Source organism: Lissotriton helveticus, chromosome 11 (genome assembly GCF_964261635.1).
Source record: "Lissotriton helveticus chromosome 11, aLisHel1.1, whole genome shotgun sequence".
Lineage (NCBI taxonomy): Eukaryota > Metazoa > Chordata > Amphibia > Caudata > Salamandridae > Lissotriton > Lissotriton helveticus.
Window position 1 is genome coordinate 174,815,026 of NC_136072.1, and position 23,044 is coordinate 174,838,069.

The 23,044-nt window shown below is 44.1% G+C and overlaps 1 protein-coding gene across 1 annotated transcript in view; it reads left to right on the forward strand.

Moving 5' to 3' along the window:
* LOC144791773 (T-kininogen 2-like) overlaps nucleotides 1-23,044 on the forward strand; it is a 366,415-nt gene that overhangs the window by 144,671 nt on the left and 198,700 nt on the right. The window contains exon 6 of the mRNA XM_078666539.1: nucleotides 14,658-14,741. Coding sequence (XP_078522665.1) covers nucleotides 14,658-14,741 — 84 coding nt within the window. The remainder of the gene's footprint in view (nucleotides 1-14,657; nucleotides 14,742-23,044) is intronic.

The window sequence follows — 23,044 nt, forward strand, 5'->3', positions numbered from 1 at the left end:
TTATCTTCCGCCAGTGCCCTTATTGCTATTCTCTGGTCCTTTGTGATGTTGAATGTTTTAGGTCCATTGTTTGTAGTTCTCATGGCCATCAGATCCCTGATGACAGCCTCAGAGAATATGTCAATGGCATCCGTTGCGGTCTGAGGAACAAATTTTGACGAAAGTTTGAATCCACTCGCCGGCGTCTCTTGTGCAATATCTACATTTATTAATCTTTGTGTGAGGGAATTGTCCGAGATGTTTTCATCATGTTCATTACCCTCTCGCAGATTTTCCAAGAGTTCACAGGTGGTTAGGTCATTAACACTCAACAAATCAGTACCCTTCTTGTTACCACGTAAGTACTTCATCTCCTTGGCTGTTGGTTTCACCTTAAAGTATTTGTGCAACTTAATTTTCCTGACAAACTTATAGAGGTCGATCCTCGTTTGTGTATATTCCATCTGCGTGTTCGGGCAGAAAGTCAATCCCAATTTTAAGACTGATTCTTCATTCGGGGATAGAGCTCTGTTTGACAGGTTGACAATTGTAAGGGAATCCTTCTGTGTTACCATCTTTGGCCTCTCTTGCTTCTTGTTGGTCGCGAGGTTGTATCGGCCTTTCCTCTGCCCCTTCCTCTTCCAGCCACCTCTTCTGGTTTGTCTGTTCCTTCCGGTGGCTTGTTTTTTCCACCCCTTAACCAGCTGTGTCGGATGACTTTGAATTCCTGGTGAAAAGGAGTTTTCTTCTGTGGGGTGGGTGAACTTGTTGTTTCATCTCCAGATGCTTCACTCAGATTAATATCTGATTCAGATGTTTCAACTCTAGATTCAGGTGGCTTTTGATCTTTCTTGGCCAGTTCTTTCCGTGGCTGATCATACTTTTTAGCAAAGGTAAGTACTCTGCCCATGGCATAATCCCGCTCATCGCGATCAAATTTTTCCTGCTTTCTCATTTTGATTTTTAATTCATATTTTTGTAATCTTGTTTTCATGGATGCTCGGAGTCGTTCTTGTTCATCCTTATCAGTGTCTTTCTGTAATTCCTCCTCCATTGCTTCTATCTCTTTGACCGTCCTATCTCGGTCACTCCACGCAAACTGTACAAGAATTTCAAGCATTCCTTTGCAGGATAAAGCAATGTGGGCAGCCCAAGCTTCCAGCAGGAGAGGGTCGGGATTTTCATAGGCAGGTATGGTAAATATTCGTAATCCCCTCGGTACACGTTGTACTTCAATGTATCCTTGGAGTGATGTGCCCTCCCACCATTTTCTCAGTTCTCTTTCATAAAGTTTTTCTAACTTCTGAAACTGTATAGCCAAGATATTTGTATTCTCCGTATTGGTCTTTGGTGGTGGTTTGCTAATATCCGGGTTCTTGTTTTTAAACATGTCCCCGGCTGCATCCCTGCGTTCACTCATGTTGAACATTTTGCAGCTTTGTAACGGTCAGGCGGTCCGAGCCCGGACTCTCGCCTGCCCCCTCCTTTGCTGAAATTATAGATTAAGCCCTCGACACACCTTCAAGTAGTTTACGGTTTTGGGATACCGGGTAAGATGTAGAGAGATATGAAAATTGTGGCTTACCGCTTCACGTCGCGGAATTTCCCTTCTTTAATCAGTCTCTCGTTTTCTCCTCACATGTCTTTTCAGAGTTCCGGTTAGTAAATCCTATTTTCCCAAAGTAAATCCAACGGACTCCGGAGAATCACTCCTTTTGCTCCTCGTTCGTGGATGTCGGTGGTGCACCCCCGTTTCAAAGATTCAGGCTCCAATTTGCACCGTTGCGAGGGTCACTCTTTATGTCGGGTGCCGAAAAACGCGCCAGTGCGTCGCGTTGAAAATAGCAGCTCCAGTCCTTCTAAACCTTTACCCAGCCGGGTCAGGAATAAAGACACAGCACTCCCGGGCTCAATACAAACAGCGGAGGTATTTTATTTAAGCATACGCGTTTCGGGACAGCGTCCCTTCGTCAGTGGTTCAACCATGAGTGATACAGTTGCAACTTTTTAAATGAGACGCCACCATTAATGATAGACATTGAAAACGGACTATAGCGTCCACAATAAAATTGCGCCATCTTAGACTAGTTTCAAGCTGTATTTTCAATGCGTTAAATAACAGTGATTACTGGTATTTACATTTCAACATCTTGCCGTATATCGGCCTAAGCATGAAATAGCCCGGTTTCATAATTTCATTGTGAGTGGGATTTGACTTTCGTGATAGTGGCATGAGGCGTAAAATTTAATAGTCTCAATGACATTCAGGGCACATTGACCATGAAGTGAATTTTTACTGGAATCTACCTCAGACTAGATCTAATGAAATGAATGTATAAATTATGAAGTATTGAACATTTAAGAGGGGTGGTGGGGAATATGTTATAATGAGACCTTTTTTTGTTACAATAATGATTTAGATATAATTGTTTGGGGTAGACTCGGGATGATGGTATGAGCTTATGCAGCCAAGATGGCTGCAATTGCCGATACACGGCAAGATCTAGTCTGAGGTAGATTCCAGTAAAAATTCACTTCATGGTCAATGTGCCCTGAATGTCATTGAGACTATTAAATTTTACGCCTCATGCCACTATCACGAAAGTCAAATCCCACTCACAATGAAATTATGAAACCGGGCTATTTCATGCTTAGGCCGATATACGGCAAGATGTTGAAATGTAAATACCAGTAATCACTGTTATTTAACGCATTGAAAATACAGCTTGAAACTAGTCTAAGATGGCGCAATTTTATTGTGGACGCTATAGTCCGTTTTCAATGTCTATCATTAATGGTGGCGTCTCATTTAAAAAGTTGCAACTGTATCACTCATGGTTGAACCACTGACGAAGGGACGCTGTCCCGAAACGCGTATGCTTAAATAAAATACCTCCGCTGTTTGTATTGAGCCCGGGAGTGCTGTGTCTTTATTCCTGACCCGGCTGGGTAAAGGTTTAGAAGGACTGGAGCTGCTATATATATATATATATATATATATATTACCTACTGGCGGTCGCCAGTAGGTATATATAGTTAGGATTTTTTCTCTATGGGTTTTTTGAAAATTCTATGTCTAATAACTTTGGCGTTTGTGGACGGAATTGGCTGAAATTTTCAGGAAAATGGCACATTTTGTTTCTGAGCAGCCCCTGAAAATTGGGGGGGGGTTCGTCCAGGGGGGGTCGAGAAAAAAGGGGGGTCCCAAAACGTGTTTTTAACATTGAGTTTTCCATAGGGCGGTTGGCCTCACTTTTAGCCCGAACGGCTGAATGGATTTGCACGAAACTTGGCAAAATTGTAGGGACTGGTAGCCCGATGTGCCTTTTGTAGGTCTCAATATATGTGCTACAGTGGATTTTGAGAAATTAACGTTTAAAAAAAGATATATATCTGTAACAGCGGACCGGGCAGCGCTCCAGGACGCGTACTTTTCGCGCAACGGAGCTTTGTGAAGCGAAGCTGATTGGTTCTCCGGCGTCTGTCAACATTCCAAACAGTCCGTAGCGGCCGCCATCTTGTCTCTCGGTAGGATCGAGAGACAAGAGGAGGCCAAAGCGAAGGGGCAAATGACCATAAGGGGGAATAGTAGATCCTCGCTGACCCCCTAGGTTTGATGTGGAGGTTTTAAAAGGGCCCCGCGGGGCAAAAAAAAAATAATAATAATAATCGAACGGCTGAATGGATTTGCACGAAACTTGGCAAAATTGTAGGGACTGGTAGCCCGATGTGCCTTTGCTAGGTCTCAATATATGTGCTTCAGTGGATTTTGAGAAATTAACGTTCAAAAAAAGATATATATCTGTAACAGCGCACCGCTTCGCGTACTTTTCGCGTTACGGAGCTTTGCGAAGCGAAGCTGATTGGCTCTCCGGTGTCTGTAAACATTCCAAACAGTCCGTAGCGGCCGCCATCTTGTCTCTCGGTAGGATCGAGAGACAAGAGGAGGCCAAAGCAAAGGGGCAAATGACCATAAGGGGGCATAGTAGATCCTCGCTGACCCCCTAGGTTTGATGTGGAGGTTTTAAAAGGGCCCCGCGGGGCAAAAAAATAAATAATAATAATAATCGAACGGCTGAATGGATTTGCACGAAACTTGGTAAAATATTAGGGACTGGTAGCCCGATGTGCCTTTGCTAGGTCTCAATATATGTGCTTCAGTGCATTTTGAGAAATTAACGTTCAAAAACAAGATATATATCTGTAACAGCGCTCCGCTTCGCGGAGATAAAATTATATCTGTATTACCTAGCTGTTGCTAACACCAGTTAGCGACGGCTAGTAGGAGATAGCGACCATCTTGGGCCCCACTTTGCATGTGAGTGATATTTATCACTAATGACATGCAAAGTGGGCATGCCAAGATGTTAGCGACTGGAAACAGTCGCTAACATCGCTATCTCCTATTATCAACTTTTGGAAATATTCGAGATAAGCGCGAATATCTCCAAAAAGTAACAGCTGCCCTGAGCAGTTCTTAGCCATGTTATCCAATGGGAGGTGGATAACATGGCTAAGAGCATTAGCTCGGTAATGCATGAATATCGCTGAGTTTTCAGCGATATTAATGCATTGCGGTCGTTTTTTATCGTATTTGCGATAAACCTTGATAATAGCAAGGTTTATCTGCGATAATTTCTGACGGTAAAAAAATCTTTGCAATGCATCGTTAGGGATAAATATCGCTTAACTTTGGTAATATGCCCCAACGTCTGTTAACGTTCGATTCGAAAGAAATCAGGAAGTGTTGAAAAACATTGTCTGCGCCATCTTGTCTTTTTTCAAATGCCACACTTTTGTCGTGCACGGCAGCCATTTTAGATGCCTTGACCAGACCCACTCTGTGCACGCTGTCGATCCTTAGCATGGCTCCCCACCCTCGCAAGCATCTCACCCAGGCAGTGGTCACCCCCGCTCTCTGTCTTATGCATGGGTAATAAACCTCCCCCCATCTGCGCTGCTCTTCCCTGAGAATCACACCCTGTGCCCGCCCGACACCTCCCTTTCGCCCTATTCACTACCGCACCCTCTGACACTCCTTTTCCTCTGTGTCCGATTGTCCAGGCCGGTCCTAGGCTATCAGCTAGCCCTGCAGATGTAGTTTATGGCCACAGCTGTAAAGAATCACCCCTCTTCAAAGGAGTTATAGTAGATCAAGGCCCACACTCGATGAGATCCGTCACAGCAGAAGCGTTGCTATTATCTGAAAACCATCCTGTATTGTGATTGGGGAGGGGACCGAGCGTGAAGCGGAAGATTTCAGGGATGACTCTTTGTACATCAAAGTTTTTACAATTATGTGTCACATTAAAAATATATAGCACTCCGACAAAGTAGTAAGATTATAAAACTTTAATAATTTATAAATATATACAAGAAAACAAAAATAGTAATAACATATAAACATTTTTAGGGAAAAACAACGAAGTAGCGGTCGGCTGTGCGAATAGTCCCAACGCAGCACAACGTCCAGATTTCCGGCGTGGGGCGTCGCGGGGGGTGGGTCATCAGTAGCAAACTGTTGTGCGAATAGTTCCAAGGCAGCAGAACGCGCCGAAATCTAGATGACACGAAAGTGATGTCTAGTAAGTTGCCACCCAGCAAATAACGGCGTGGGGCGTCGCGGGGGGTGGGTCATCAGTAGCAAACTGTTGTGCGAATAGTTCCAAGGCAGCAGAACGATGGCACCAAGGTGATGTCCAGTAAGTTGCCGCACTGGTTTTGGTATCCTACAATGCTGCTCCGAATAACGGCGTGGGGCGCCCCGGGGGAGGCGGCGTGAACGGGCCTCTCCAGGTGGAGTGTCATCTGTTGTAGTGGGGCGCCCCTTTACCGTTTCAGTTGCCATTCCGTCCGTTTTTGGTCCACTGTGTCAAAAGCCGCAATTCAGCTGAGTTGCGCCCACTCTTGCGGTGCAGCGATAGGCGGCTGTCACAGGACTCTCAAAATGGCGGCAGGCTCTTTCCTTTTTGGGCCTGGTCCACTGAAATGGCCCTGGGACACCTTGGAAATCGGACGCTTGTCTGCTAGGTCTTGGACCCCATTCTCGAAAGCGTCCCCTCCGCCTTGAGAATTCATCAAAAGTTTTGGGGGCCCCGACTCCTGCAGGCTTCTGGTGGGGAGCGGCTGCCATGATTGCTCGCGGAATGACCACGACGGAGCTACGAGATGGTGGTGCTCTCATGCTGACGCCAGTTTAGTCTGAAACATCCAGAAACAAGGTGGGGCTTTCATCGTTTGGGAAAAAAAAAAGTTTTCATCCAATGAAAAGTGTTGTTTTTAGGTCATATGATCAAGCCTTCCATCATTAGGAAACCAAAAGTAAAATGAACCAATGAAAAGTTTTATAAACAAGTCACATGACCTGTTATGCGGCATAGGGTATAAAATGCGGAGAAAATACGTTGGCACGTGAGGCGGCGTCAGTAGCGGACCGATGTGCGAATAGGCCGAAGGCAATACAACGCGCCAAGATCCGGATGGCACCGAGGTGGTGTCCAGCAAGTTGCAGCACTGGTGTGGCCATCCTACAATGCTGAAAGTCGGCGTGGGGCGCCCCGTTGGCCTGTGAGTTTGCGTCAGTAGCGGACCGATGTGCGAATAGGCCGAAGGCAGCACAACGCGCCAAGATCCGGATGGCACCAAGGTGGTGTCTAGTAAGTTGCCGCACTGGTGTGGCCATCCAACAATGCTGAAAGTCGGCGTGGGGCGCCCCGTTGGCCTGTGAGTTTGCGTCAGTAGCGGACCGATGTGCGAATAGGCCGAAGGCAGCACAACGCGCCAAGATCCGGATGGCACCGAGGTGGTGTCTAGTAAGTTGCCGCACTGGTGTGGCCATCCTACAATGCTGAAAGTCGGCGTGGGGCGCCCCGTTGGCCTGTGAGATGGCGTCAGTAGCGGACCGATGTGTGAATGGGGCCGAAGGCAGTGCAACAATATTTTCGGAATAGAAGACACCACTAGGCGCTGAGATGCCAAGATCCGGATGGCACCGAGGTGGTGTGTATCAAGTTGCCGCACTGGTGTGGCCATCCTACAATGCTGAAAGTCGGCGTGGGGCGCCCCGTTGGCCTGTGAGTTTGCGTCAGTAGCGGACCGATGTGCGAATGAGGCCAAAGGCAGCGCAACAATAGTTTCTGACTGACACCACAAGGCGCTGAGATGCCAAGATCCGGATGGCACCGAGGTGGTGTCATAGTTGAGAATTCTGAGCAGCGGTTGTAACACTGTCTGAAGCTTATTTGCAGCTGCTGCAGCTTCACTACGCATCAAGATCCGGATGGCACCGAGGTGGTGTCTAGTAAGGTGCACTGGTGTGGCCATCCTACAATGCTGAAAGTCGGCGTGGGGCGCCCCGTTGGCCTGTGAGTTTGCGTCAGTAGCAGACCGATGTGAGAATAGGCCGAAGGCAGCACAACGCGCCAAGATCCGGATGGCACCGAGGTGGTGTCTAGTAAGTTGTCGCACTTCTGTGGCCATCCTACAATGTTGAAAGTCGGCGTGGGGCGCCCCGTTGGCCTGTGAGATGGCGTCAGTAGCGGACCGATGTGCGAATGGGGCCAAAGGCAGCGCAACAATATTTTCTGATTTGAAGACACCACAAGGCGCTGAGATGCCAAGATCCGGATGGCACCGAGGTGGTGTCTAGCAAGTTGTGGCACTGGTGTGGCCATCGTACAATGGTAAAAGTCGGCGTGGGGCGCCCTGTTGGCCTGTGAGATGGTGTCAGTAGCGGACTGATGTGCGAATGGGGCCAAAGGCAGCGCAACAATATTTTCTGACTGACACCACAAGGCGCTGAGATGCCAAGATCCGGATGGCACCGAGGTGATGTCTAAGTTGCGGACTGATGTGCGAATGGGGCCAAAGGCAGCGTAACAATATTTTTTGTATGGAAGATACCACTAGGCGTTGAGATGCCAAGATTCGGATGGCACCGAGGTGATGTCTAGCAAGTTGCTGTACTGGTGTGGTCATCCTACAATGCTGAAACTCGGCGTGGGTCGCCCCATTAGCCTGTGAGATGGCGTCAGTAGCGGACCGATGTGCGAATAGGCCGAAGGCAGCACAACGCGCCAAGATCCGGATGTCACCGTGGTGGTTTCATAGTTGAGAGGCACTTCATCTGCAGTGGGGCGCCGAGATCCGGATGGCACCGAGGTGATGTCTAGCAAGTTGCTGTACTGGTGTGGTCATTCTACAATGCTGAAAGTCGGCGTGGGGCGCCCCATTAGCCTGTGAGATGGCGTCAGTAGCGGACTGATGTGCGAATGGGGCCAAAGGCAGCGCAACAATATTTTCTGAAGAGAAGACACCAAAAGGTGCTGACATTCCAAGATCCGGATGGCACCGAGGTGGTGTCTAGCAAGCTATGCAGTTGAGTTGTGTGCGCACTTGCGGCGAATAGGTCGAAGGCAGCATAACAATGTTTTCTGAATAGAAGACACCACAAGGCGTTGAGATTCGGTTACCACCGAGGTGATGTCTAGCAAGTTGCCGCTCTGGTGTGGCCATCCTACAATACTTCTCCGAATAACGGCGTGGGGTGCCCGAAGGGGGGGGGGAGCCGGCGTGAATGGGCCTTCCTAGGTGGAGGCTCGTCTGCTGTAGTGGGGCGCCCCTTTACCGTTTCAGTTGCCATTCAGCTGAGTTTCGGCTGCTCTTGATGCTACAGCGACAGGCGGCTGCAAGAGGACTCTCAAAATGGCGGCCTGTTCTTTGGATTTGGGCCTGGTCCACTAAAATGGCCCTGGGACACCTTAGAACTCGGACGCTCGATTTTTTTTTCCTTTCCTGTACATGCAAAAAAAGGTAAATGCCTGGTACGTTACACGCTTCATCTGCCACGATGAACTCTCCAGAGGAACCGAAAAAAAATATAGTTGTGGTAACTATACCATGCATCGTCATATGGAGAGGTGGCACCAATTAATTATAGTGCTGCATAAAAGAGAGATTTGGAGGAGAACCCCTGACCTGCTAGTACATTCATCAAAGAAGTGGCACTGAGAGCTTCAGAGGCAAGGGAAACGGTCCCAAATATTTAGAAGAACTTTGGAAAGATTAAAATGACATGTTTAGATTGTGGCAAATTAATTTCATGTGGACAGATGAGTGTTACTCTAATAAATACAGCATATGAACATCATCATAGTCGATGGTTGGTAGAGACATTTTGACTATATCCTGGACCTGCCCGTCCTCGCCCAAAATGGCGCCGGAATAAATGGGACTCGTAACTCCTTGTTGTGTACTGGTTGCAGAACCTTGAAATCACGAGATACGTATGCAGTTTTGAAGCACATGGCGGGCGGGGACGAGAATTGATTGAATATTTCGACATCCCTATTGATATTAAGTTCTGATGTGTTATTGATTACTGTACTGTTGAAAGTTCGAATTAACGTCACCCATGGTACTTGCCCGCAAATGTATATCTAGATAATTTTATTGTAACTGGCCCTGTCGTATTTTAATTATAAAATGTACGTCCACCGATTCCGTAACTGTTAGACACCTTAGTTCTTGCAACCTAATGGCCCGCCCGTTACGTTCCTCTACAGTGTAAATGTCTATTCATCATATACGATTACAGTTTGCTCCGTGGCAGGCCCACGTGGTTATAGACTCGTATTTGTATAATGAAATTTTCACAATAAAGGTTTTTAAAAGAAAACATGGTAGTAGTATATACATTGGTAAAGTTTTTAATAATAGTGACTGTTTTAGAATCATTAAAAGGCAAGTGAAATAAAGCAGACCAATTACATGAAGGGTAAAAGGTATAATACGAAGGAACGCAGTAAAGATAAATGGTCAAGGGCTGTTGTGTTTTCTATTCCTGCAACATAAAGTGATCGATAAGAATCTCATATTCAGGCGTATCGGCGACTAAGACAGCAGGTCGACCCTCTTTTGCTCAACGGCTCCGTCATGGGACGAAGAAACGCTCTTTTTCTCGAAAAAAGAATATATTTTACTTGCAGGACAGTTGTAAAATTTCCGGGAAAGTACATTAGCCTGGAACATTATAACATATATTTAAGAAAAAATAATGTTCGGAAGTAATGAAAAGCGTAATTTTTAGGTCATATGACCAAGCCTTTCATCATTACAATAAGAAAAGTAAAATGAACCAATGAAAAGTTTTATTAACAAGTCACATGACTTGTTATGCTTACGTTACGCGCTGCGCGCCCCGGATGACTTCCGGATGCGCTAACGCGGCGCGTCATATGACGCATTACGCGACAACGCAGGTACAGAATATAGTCAAAATGTCTCCACCAACCAGCGGTCGGAACACAACCCCTTTCAGCAGGCTAAATAGTTCTGTTAAATGACAACAGAAGGGACAGGCAACAAGAACCATCAGTCAAAGAGGGGAGGGCTAGTTCTTCTCTACCGGGTTACATTGGGGCGCTACCGGAACTGATCGAATTGGTAGTCTACAGTGTTTCTGGATGTTTCAGACTGAAGCTGGGGTTAGCATGAGAGCAGCACCATTTCGTAGCTCCGTCGTGGCCATTCCGCAACCAATCATGGCAGCCGCTCTTTATCGTTATTTTGGGCGGGGTGGGTGGCGGAGCCGAGCTGTTTTGCAGCCATCATTGTGTGGAGTTCAGTTCATCTCACTAGTTTTGTATTTGTCATGAGGGGTTGTTCCTAATGTTTCTATTTTAGCGAGGTCAAAAAGAGATCCCATTAGTGGCCTACTGATTTTGCTCGATTCCTTTTCTTTTTTTTTACACGATTTTTCGTTATCTGCAAAGACTAAACAGAGTATTGCGACTCTGTGTTTGTTTGTAAATAGAGAATGAACCAAAGAGAACTAATTCTAAAACAGTAAATACTTGGATAACAATCAATCAAATGGAGAGAGAAGCAGGCACGACGGATTACAACGGGGGCAAAGGCCTGCGTTAACTACCTTTCACTATCTGCAAAGAGAGAGTACTCCTAATAGAAATGAGGGGGGGGGGCACCATTCAAAGCAGATCAGTGTGCATAAACACGAAAATGTTTTCACTTACCACGTACTTGACATTCGACAGCTTATGATATTTGCTATTAAAAAACCATTGAAATTCACTGAAAAAACTATAGGTTATAGACCATATATAGTTAGGAATTAGCATTTACAAAACCTTGAAAATTCACTGAAAAAACCATAGGTTATAGACCATATATAGTTAGGAATTAGCATTTAAAAAACCTTATTTTACTCACACAAAACCATTGAAATTCCATATATAGTTAGTTGCACTAACTATATATCGCGCACCCGCAATCCACTGCTGATCATGTCACATATTACATCATTCATGACATGGTCAGTGACATCACTGATGACATCTCAAATGACATCACTGATGACATCACTGATGACATCTCAAATGACATCACTGATGACATCATTCATGTGATAATACGATGAACCTCTTCAGACTCTAATATAACCTTAGATACACTCAGTGTAAACAGACACTCATAGACTGTCACTCATCCATGGAGTTACTCAGACACTTAGTCAGTCATGCAAAGAATCAATCACACCTCCATTTCCTCAACTATACAGTTATACACACCTTACTTATTCAAACATATACTAAAACATATTTACTCACTTATACAATCCTGGATACAAGTTCACAATGATCCATACAGCCACTCACACATTCACTGGCTCTTATGCACAGTTATTTATATATGTCAACTCTGACATGTACTGTGTTTTACATATGTACTTACTTTGACATGTAGCACTGAGATATCCATTCACTCACCAATACACTCATGCACACAGTCAACCGCCCATACAGCTGTTTCCACATGCACTTTTGAACCCATACATCTAGTCAATCAACTGCTCACACATCTATGCAGAGAGTCATACACCTCCCAGCCACCCAGACACACACTCAGTCTCCCATACAAATGCTTGGGCAACCAATCAATAACCCATACAGTTAATCATATAGCTAATGATCAACACATGCAGCAGTTTACAGAACAACAGACATAATGATGCACAAATTAAGACAGTTTAGTCACTAACCCATGCACTCAGTGAGACACATTTAATCAGTCACTCATACAGTCAGCCATGCCCCTACTAAATCCTTCATCAAGACACTTATACATCCACTCATTCTTCAATATGTAAGACATATTTTAACTTTACAGAATTATACAGTCACTGGATGTAGTCATCAGTGATGTCATTTGAGATGTCATCAGTGATGTCATCAGTGATGTCATTTGAGATGTCATCAGTGATGTCATCAGTGATGTCACTGACCATGTCATGAATTATGTAATATGTGACATGATCAGCAGTGGATTGCGGGTGCGCGATATATAGTTAGTGCAACTAACTATATATGGAATTTCAATGGCTTTGTGTGAGTAAAATAAGGTTTTTTAAATGCTAATTCCTAACTATATATGGTCTATAACCTATGGTTTTTTCAGTGAATATATATATATATATATATATATATATATATATGTATACAAACACACATATATATGTGTGTGTGTGTGTGTGTGTGTGTGTTTGTGTGTATGTGTGTATATACATAAATGTGTGTGTAAAAATATATATGCTGGGTCTGGTGGCTTAGTGGACTAATTTGTCCACTGTAGGGGCCTGTGTTTAACCTCGTGGTCACAGTTTGTTTCACTCAGCCTTTCACCCTCCTGAGGTTGTTAAAATGACTACCATTGAGTTGGGTAACAATAAACAATTGTTATTCAGTGCCAAGATGCCCACGGGTGAACGTGTGCTTTATATATACACATGTTATGTTAAGTTATTTCCTACAAGGTGTATTTCTATTATCTTTAGTTATTTATTTTAAATGAATTTATCAAGATAAAATTGCTTTTTTTACTTTTAATTCCTATTTATCTCTTAGTTCTATCAATTGTAGCAGATTATCTACATTATAATAACCTACAATTTTCTAATATTTGGTATCACCTGTTTATCTTTCTTTCTCTTTTCTTCTATCCTTTTATTTCTTCACTTTTTTTCTGTTTTTTTCCTAAATTTAAAGTTCACCTTTTCTTTATATTAATTCCTGACGGTCTCAATGAATTAATGTAATTTGTAATCAAATGTAATCATATATATTGTTCATTATAATTCTGAAATTGTTTGTATTTATCCTGTGTTTTATTACATTACATATACTATTGTAGAAAGGCTAACAGAACACCCTGCAAAGCTCTGAGTCACCATAGGCGCCTATATACATTTTTCAAAACTGTTGTTGTGAAAGGGTGAATTCCAGTGTAGTGGGGAGGGCCCACTATCCCACAGTCAATGAATCTGTAGATTGAAAAGTCTGTCACAAGAATATTAAAGCTTAATAATGTTGCTCGTTTGTACAGAGACAGATTACAACTGCGTAGTTATACAAGCAAAATCAAGTCACATTGGCATAATGTAGAGTATTATTTATTGCATTATCATCATATTTCCCCATTTCCCAGTTTCTTGAGAGTGGTATATGCTAGTAGGAGACAATAAGGAGTGAACAGACAACACGTGTTTTGCCCCTCTGTATGCACAGGCCTGGACTTTTTCAAAGCTTGAATAGCTAGGCAACATTAAGTCAGATTTAGTACTGGTTGACAGAGGCAAGCCATCATATTTAAGGTTACAAGCACGTCAATATTTAAGATTCAAAGACATACTAGACAAAAAGAAATGGTCAAATACCTGCAGCCCTGCAAAAGCCTACGTGTGATTTGTGCTATTTTAATAACAATTATTAATCTTAGAAATGTGGTATTAAAGCAACTAAATGAAAGATACCAAGTTAGGAGTCTCAGTTGCTGACGGATAATTTTTCAGATGAAAGCACAGACAAGACAAGAACTTTAGGCCATAATGTACTAACGTATTTCTGCATGGGCACAGAATTGGTAAAGCCCCTTGATATACCAAACCCATTGTTCTCAACTTATAGCACCTCATTATAGGACAGCAAATTTAGTACCTTTTCATTTACACAGTGAGACTGACAAGATGTGTTGTTAAAACTTAGTTCAGCTTATGTGCAAAAAAAAGAATGGCTTAAATTCATGTTTGCAATTCGCACAATGTGAATTTACACTTCTGAATTGATTTACTGACACAATATATTACAGTAACATGGTATAGAATTACAAGTGGAATATGTACTCCCAAGAGCAAGTAGGTGATGAGTGAGAGTACCCACAAACCTCTTAATTTATGGCTATTTAGAAATTTTGAATGCTGGTTCATTTTCATTCAGGACATAAATGGAAATGTGCTCCTTTTAAGAGCAAAAATAATTCTTCAAGTAGGGAGTGAATGAAGACTGAACATGCCAAAAACTTAGCACTGTGACTGTCTCATCTTCTAAGGGGAGCTAATAGACTTATTTAAGATTTTTCAAAAGACATATGTTTCTACTTTAGATGTAGATTCATGTGCACGGATACTCGCTTAAGGGTGAAAACACATTTTACAATGGTATGTACTAAAGATAATGACAGTATCTAGAATTCTGTTGACATAACTGGCTCATCCATTGATTTTCAAAGATCAAAGTCACTGTGGATAGAAAAAAGATTTTTTTAAATGACATAAAACAATCTGAAGTAACAAATGAGAACAATACTGTGTTTTTCCCCTTACATAGCGTCTTGGATTCTGCAAGGGAAGCCAAATACGGAGATCTGAGGAGGATGAAGTATCTGTTTCCTGTCAAATCTATGGACCCATGGTACTGTCTGCTCTGCTCATACCTAATAATTTTTCTCAGATACATTCATATCAAGCGATGTTAATACACAACTGGTAGAAAGCAAATGATGATAGCCATTTACACCACTCCTGCCTGCCAATGAAGATATATCACATTCAGTGTTGGAGTTCTGTGGGACTGGGCTGAAATGTGGAAGCCTAAAGGGGTGTGAAGTCATTTTACAAGATGGGAGTCAATGTATGATATGTAAGGAGCATATGTTATTTAATGCTATTTGTATTGCCTACCACCACCTGCGAGGGAATTCCAGCGCTTCTCGGGTGTGTGGGGCTAGCACATGGAAGGGACTTTTCACGAAATTCAAGAATAGAGGACGTTGCTCTGATGCCACTGGGTTATTTTTTATTAAGTGCCAGTATTTTTGTAATATTCTATGGATCGCTCCTTCCTGTTTGTTAAAGGTAGTAATTATTCAGAATTGTGAGATTCATGTACTGTACTGTTTATTATTTCTACCAAGTAACAATTGCTCCCTTGTATATACCTTCGCTTTTGTTTTTGCTTCCTCTATATAGGTATGTTAGTATCCTCTCACTTAAAATTCTTCAGCCATCTCTTCAAGGGCTTTCTCTTCTTCTCCTTGTTCACTACACTTTTTTCTGACCCGTGGACTCTCTTCATATGGAATGGTTTTGATCAAACTTTGGGGTTGATAACAAGTTGCATGCAGTTATGTATAAACCACTGTTGGTTTTTTAAATAATTTGGTTTCTATTTTGTTCTTCTTAACATAACCAGTAAGGTCTTAAAAGTTTACCTCGTTGTCACTAAATATGGTAGTAAAATGTAAATTCAATACTTTATTTATTTTTTCTCTACAGACAGCTTTGCACTCTCTATTGAACCTTTCCAGATTCCAAACAAGTTGTTTATAGATGTACACCAAATTATCAAATTTTACATCTATTCCATCAAATATATTCACGTTGTACCATCTGCTCCTTCCACCAGCCCATATGTAAATTAGAATAGCTGGGGCAAAGCAGGTGCCCCTAATTTGATGGAACAACTCATTGTTAAACAAAAGATAACTGTTCTCTAAAAATCTGCGGATCATATCAAGCAGCATTTGGGTGTGCTTCCACAATCTGAATGGTCTGGTACCTAAGAAATACTCTACTGCTCTCAGCCCATACTCATGCTGTATACTAGTATATAATGTTGTCATATTCATGGCCATGAGTATATACTTATCCTCCAATGGGATGTCAAAGATTTTCTTTTAAAAAACAATTTATCCTGTATATATTATGGTAGGTTCCTTACAAAATCTCTCAGAAAAAAATTCACATACTTAGAAGTATTTTCAAGCACCTGCCCCCACCAAGTGTTGAAATCACAGTTTTTTTTTTAGATATATTGTAAGTTTAAACCGTGACTCTTTTAAGAATTTGGCACCTTACCTTAAACATATGGTCCATTGATGCCCACTTGGGCTGTACTAGGTATCAAAAATTCAAAATGCATTCATGTTAACTGGAGTATAGCAGTTTTTAAATGGGATATTGTGCAACATAGCCTAATATACAATTATGTGTTTTATTTTAATATTTTGAATGTTGAATATGTAGGGAGTACAAATGTCAGTGTGTTGATAGGTATTTATTTATTTATTTATTTATGGGTTTGTATAGCACCTGAATCACCCCCAAAGGGGTATCTCTGCGCTTGTGGACATACATGAGAAGGCTGGCGCAGCCGTGATTCTAAAACAGAGCAGTTTTCAGAGACTTTCTGAACTGACGATGGTCTGGGCATTGCCTCAGCGAGGTGGGATGCTGACTCCAGTAAAGGAGAGCAAGATGCGAGAAAGCTTTTCCACCAGTCCTTGACTTCTTGACCCGAGGAACCACCAGAAGAGATTTGGAGCCAGAGCAGAGAACCCCAGAAGGAGAGTAGCGATTACATTTCTATGCAAGGTAAACTGGGCCGTTACCATACACCACCTTATGGACGATGCAGCAAACCTAAAACCTTATACGTTTCCGCACCCGCAGCCAATGGAGCTGTTGAAGAAGCAGAAGGGAGGCCGTTCTGTAAGGGGCATTTAGTAACAAACGCACCGCTGTATTCTGGACTACCTCTAGACAGTCCAGCAATGACTCATTCGCTGAGACTCGCAATGCATTGCAGTAGTCCAGTCTGCTCAATACCAGAGCCTGGATAAGAGTTTTTCCCGTAGAGTCTGGGAGGAGAGGGAAGACTCGTCTCAGCAGACTAAGCACATGGAAGCAGGAGCCGACAGTATGGGTTACGTGTTCTTTCTTGTTCAAGGCCTGCTCGATGCAAACGCCTAGATTTGTTACTACTGTCTTAGGTGCGGGGAAGCTACCCAGCTCTCCTGGCCACCCTTCCAGTGACCACAACAGTGCAGCCTCTCTAAACAGCATATTATCAGTCTTCCCGGCATTTAGTTGTAAAAAATGATTACGCATCAATTGGGAGATTGCTAGCATGCCGGAGGAGAACATAGACTGAGCAGAAAGGGTGGTTTTGTTAAATGAGAAGGCAAGCTGGGTGCCATCCGCGTATGATATTGGCGTAAACTCTTATGCCCTCAGGAGGTCGGCCAAGGGAGCGACATAGATATTAAACAGAGTGGGGCTGAAACATGAGCCCTGGGGCACTTCCTTGGTCAGTTCCCTAGTTTTAGATCAAAAAGGTCAAAGGTTGACTGTCTGAGTGCGGTTGGAAAGGAAGCTTGTCATCCATCGCAAGGCCATTCCACCAATTCCAGAATGCGTCTGAGAGATCTAACAGCACCAGGAGAGTGGATTGACCCCTATCTAATGTTAGGCTGATGTTGTCCGTGACAGCCACCAGGGCTGTCTCCGTGCTGTGCTTGGGTCTAAAGCCTGACTGCGATGCGTTAAGCTGCCTGAAGATTCAACATGGTATAACAGGTATTTGTTAAATTACTTTCCCAAGAGTGTGCTCAGGAGAGGTAGAAGGGAGACTGGTCGTAAATTAGAAAGGTCTTCCATAGAGGCCTTTATGTTTATGTTTTTATGGATCGGAATGACTAGTGCCGCATTCCATTCAAGTGGAGGGTATGCTTTCTCTATCCATGATGATGTCATTTACTCGTACTTTAAGAGCACATACTCAAAATGGCTCCTCTATGTGTGATCAAGGCTGCAGGGCAGCAGAAACGCAGCAGTGTAGCACAATAGCAGTTTGAATAAAACACTGTATGAGCAACACTCCAAAGTGTCGGTAATCCTTGTATACATGTGGAGAAAGCAGGCAGTAAAGAAGTATCACAGAGATTACGGACTCCATATTGTAACTGATGCAGCCTTTGTTCAGTAGCATGGCGGCGGCCAGCAGTCCATTAGTTCGATACAGATAATTATAGTTAGGTCAGCTGTTCCATTGGAAAAGCATTATTTTGTACAATTAATAACTTTGGCCACATTTGACAAATCTCCATAAAACTTTCCAGAAAGGTGCTAATTTATAAGCAGTTTGTAAATGCATAGTTTCAGGGTTATCCGTCAAGCAAGCCTTCGAAAAATGTTGCTGGCAGCCATTACAGGACTCGGGGTCTTAGTTCCCTTTGGTGAATTTTAAAGAAAAAGATATAAGGGGCATGGTAGATACCCTACTCCCCTAGGCATCACAGGGGAACCCTCCCAGGGCCAAAATTGAAAACAAATCCAGCAATTTGTGCTGCAATCCCATGGGACTCCTGGGGGATCGAAAAAACTAAAACAAAATGGCAGCACAGGCTGCAATGAATAGTTAAAGGGAAGGGGCCGTCTTTAATCAATGTGGGCCCCGGAGGATGGGACCCCTGGGGCCAAAAATAGCTCGGAGAGGGAGAGCTGTGTGCCTCCCCTCCTCTTTAAGTTAAGTAGTGCCTTGGGCATGGGGTCCCCAGGGCCTTTTAAAGCCTTGGGGAGGGGGTCTATTTTATGGTTCCAACCTTTTTATTGAAGTTTTATAACAAACAAATGCCCTCACCTACATCCAATAGGCCGGTGAAGGGAGAAAATGTGTGGGGGCTGATAAACTCAGGGCAGCCCATAGGATGGAGGAAGAGTGGGAGGGAGAGGGCAAGTGATAGAAAGGGAGGCAAAGAAAATCATGCACACTTCTCCGGCAGGGACAAGACCTCAAAAAGGGCAAGCACTAATTGCCCACAGATGGGATAAAGTATCACTTCAGTCTCTGCCCAGGGGGCAAGTATTCATTCCCTGTGAGTTGAAAGACCCATAGATATGAAGAGCAAGAGAGTTCTCTGGATACCTGCACCAGAAAACGTATGCAGGGTGCCCACATAATATCAACTTTGTAGTAGGGTGGGCACTGTGGCCGCTGTGAACTTTTCCATCCCCAAGAGATCCTACAGTTTGCGTAGCCAGTCCGCGATGGGCAGTATGTCTGTGCCCCAGAGTGTGAGTGTCATTGCTGTCCCTTTTCTGGATTGCAGAGGATACATCAGAACATTGGGTATGCCCAGTAGAAAGTAACTGGGGAAATGGGGAAGCTCTGTAGTGAAGATATCATCAATATCGCGCAGGACTTCTTCCAGATAGCAATGTAGCTTGGGGCTGCACCAAAGGAGATAGGTGAGCTTACCTTTCTTTCCGCAGGAGTGCCAGCATTTGTCAGATGTGCCTGGCCTCCAGACTGCCAGTCTGGCCAGGGTATATTACCATTAACGAGTAATCTTGAGTAGGGTTTTTAACCCAGTCAAGGAGTAGACAGAAGAACGAGTTCTGCGTAGGATGCCTGCCCATTGCTTTGTTGTAAAGGTGCGCTCGAGCTCGGCTTCCCACTTGACTTGGGCTTTGAGATGTTGACAGCTTGAGAGGTGTAGACAGAAAGCCAATGTAAGTCGTATAGCAATTGCTTGTCGCTAGAACAAGTGACTATCCATTTTTCAAATGCCGTCAATCTGCGGCTAGTGTGTGGGTGGATCTGGGGTTGTAGGACTCAGTGATGGATTGCACTGTATCTTCTTTCTCCTTGGGCTGGGAGGCCATTGGAGTCTCACACTTGGGCAAAGGTCTGTAGGCTGATGTGTTCAAAGAGGTCTCCCAGTCTTTTGCAGCCTGCTTCTAGTCAGACCTGATACTCCTTTCCTGACCAGGCTGGTGGGAAGGAAGGATTGCCAAGAATTGGAGTGGAGACAGGGGGAAGGAGAGCTCTTAATTGACTTGAACCTTGTCCCATGCTGCCACGGTCGCTTCTACTACCCTTAAGTTATATACCCCAGGTGTCCTGTGTTTCTTGAGACTTAATGGTATTTTCCATATGATAACGCCCGAAACACCAATGCTTTTCTGTAAAGGGTCTGGCCTTTGTATGTAATGGAGCTGTGCAGCAACATGAATGTTGCTCAGGTGTGAGACCCCGAGGCTGTCATCAGTGATTATTGATTAAGCCGCTTCCATGCCATTCGCGGTTGCTTATCTACCTAAACGAAGCTTTTGATGGGCTGGTGGATCATGAGAAACAGCCGAGAGGTGGCTGAAGATGGACGGTCTGCAATATATATATTTTTGTTTACTAATTTTATTGGGTTTCATATCAATTGCATTGTACAAAAACAGTTGTTATTCTTGTTGTCTTGCATTGTGCAAAGTCACAGTATATTGTGTTTGCAGGCATACAATTGTTAACCCTGTTGAACTTCTTGAATGCATCCTACCTCTCCCCACGAGTTACATCAAGATTCATATAATGATTATATATCATTTAGTGTCCAAACATGCCCTAATGGGAAATACAGCTCAGGTAAAACATCCCAGTATTTCCTTCTGTGTTTGGGTTTATATGGTATATGGATTTACTGGGCAATGTCTGCTGAGGGCCTGAGCTCTAATGTGTGGCAGGTGCATGCAGTCCCATGAGTGAAACTTCTAATGAAGTGGGTTCAGGGTCTTTAAGGCTATCTGCTAGTGTCTTCCAAGCTCGGCCAGTGTCTAGGGTGTCAATCGCCCACCTTGCTTCTCTCAGCAATACTCCTCCCTTGCATCCCGCCCATCTGTCTTATTCTCTGCTCCATGTGGTCACTTGGGGTTCCCCAGGGGACTTCCAGTTCCTGGTGATGTCTTGTTTTGCCAGTATGAAAGGCAAATTCTGAAAACTATTCATGACTTTGGTGTTGGAGGTCATGTGGGAACCAGTTCAGTAAACAATGGCCAGGAGAGAAAGGGACCGCCTTCTCTATAACTTCAGCAACTATTCTCGTAATCTCCTACCAGAAATTATGTAATGAGGGACAGGACCACAACATACATAGAAGATCAGCTCCCATTACCCACATCTTGGTGTATGCTGCGTCAGTCACGTGGAAGTAGTTAACGTGACCTGGAATGTTGTATTCTCTGGGAAGGATGTAATAATCAATTGAATCGGGCATTCCTAGATATCTTCAGGACTCTGTCTAGGACAGACTCCAATCACTTTCTGGCCTGGGGATACCTAAATCTAACTCCAAGCACCCTCGAAGGTTCTCCAGGGATCACAGCATATCCTCCCGTATCGCACTATATAGACACATAACCGCCTTGAAGGTGTCTCTGTTGCTGGGCCTCGGCCTGAGACAGAGCAGCTGAGTTGTGGGTCTTGGTCCTGCACCGAGTTCTGGCCCTGCATGAGCGCCTATTCTAGGAGTCCTGGCTGGAACCTGGTTAGGAATATTGATCGATACAATTCCAGGTCTCTTGTGGGGTCAGAAAGAATCAGTTTACTTTTGATGTCACCACTCTGAGCCGGGCTTGGAACATCATTATATATGGGGTTCCCATCAGTCTGATTTTTTCTTTGCTTCTAGGAAAGTGGATTGTTGCCATTCTACCTCCCTTGAGAAGTTCAGGACAATTTTCACTGTGCTGTTTTCCACTGAGACTTCTCCCTTATGCCCGGCCTGAACCAAGATGTGATCACTGTCTTTATAATACAGCAATCGGCACGCAACAGGACACAGGGAGTAAAGGCTTCGCTGGCACTCTATGCGCTCATTGTGGAGCGAAAAACGAGGTGAGGCCCTCAATTGTCACTTCCTCCCGGATCCATTTCTCCAAGTATGTCAACATGTTGTGTCCTTCGATCCTCTAAGGAGGGCCCACCACTCTTCTGTTGTTTCAGAGTAATCTATTTTCAGCATCTTCCGCCCTCAGTTCTAGCATTCAAACTTTTGCTTCCATAGTGGCTAGTCTCTCGTTCGCCAATGCCAATGCTGAAGGCACTTCAGCTAGGTCTGTCTCTGCCATGGTAACTCTCTCTGCTAATCCGTGGTGGTCATCCCTCAAGAGTCCCAGATGTGCTCCAAGAGTGTCTATCTTAGGTTCCAATACCTCCTGTGAGGCTATTATTGCCTGTAGTATGTCCTCAACTCTGGGGCTTTCAATAGCTTCTGGCAGCTGAGCCTGATAACTGTTGTCTCTCGGGGATTTTGTGGTTTCCCCCGGTGGTGGACTCCCCACCTCCTGGTTCTCTTCCATGCAACCTTGCCCATGGCAACACAAAATTAAGGAATGCCCTCAGTGGCTCCTGATGTACGCCCTGCTCCCAGGGAGTCACTGGACCCGGAGTAGGTTCTAGACAATTGGTTCAGTCACAAAGGGGTCCTTCTTTGTCTTGTTGGAGTGCACTATTTGGATCCTCCAATCTCTGTGTTTTGCCTTCTGTTTAGCAGTCAATGCGTTAGAGTCAACAGCCTCACACTGGTTCTGTCAGTCACCCAAGACAAGGTCACCCCTCAGGATGGTGAGCTTCTGGAAGAAATAGGGGGTAGTGTGTCTTTCACAAGCCCACTCCTTCAAGTCTCAGTTGTCCGCTCTCTACGATTTCCAAAGTCCCAGAGGGGCATGGGACGCAGTGCTTTACCAGGGACCTCTCTCTGGGATTCCTAGTCTGTTCTTTGCTAACGTTTGCACGTTGGGAGATGCACTTCAAGTGCTGCTAGTAGCAAAAATAGTCAGTTCCCATATTGGTCCCTCATATTTGGTTGCAATGATCCATTTACAATCATATGTCATATATTTTGTCCCTCTGTTACTCTCTCACACACTAAGGTGAAGTTAAGGGCCTCTGATTCATGCCTTATAGTGACATATCTTTCCATGCCGAGTCCTGCAGAGGGTATGTTACTTGCTGTTGGCCTTTTTCGAAGCCAGTTGGTGACCATCCGCAGAGGAGCCTGCTTAGACGACCTCTACCATCTGCTCCGTGTTTCCCCTTTGAATGGGCCCGACCCAGGCCGGACCCCCAGCCTTAGACGTGGCAGAACAACATATCAGCTGTTA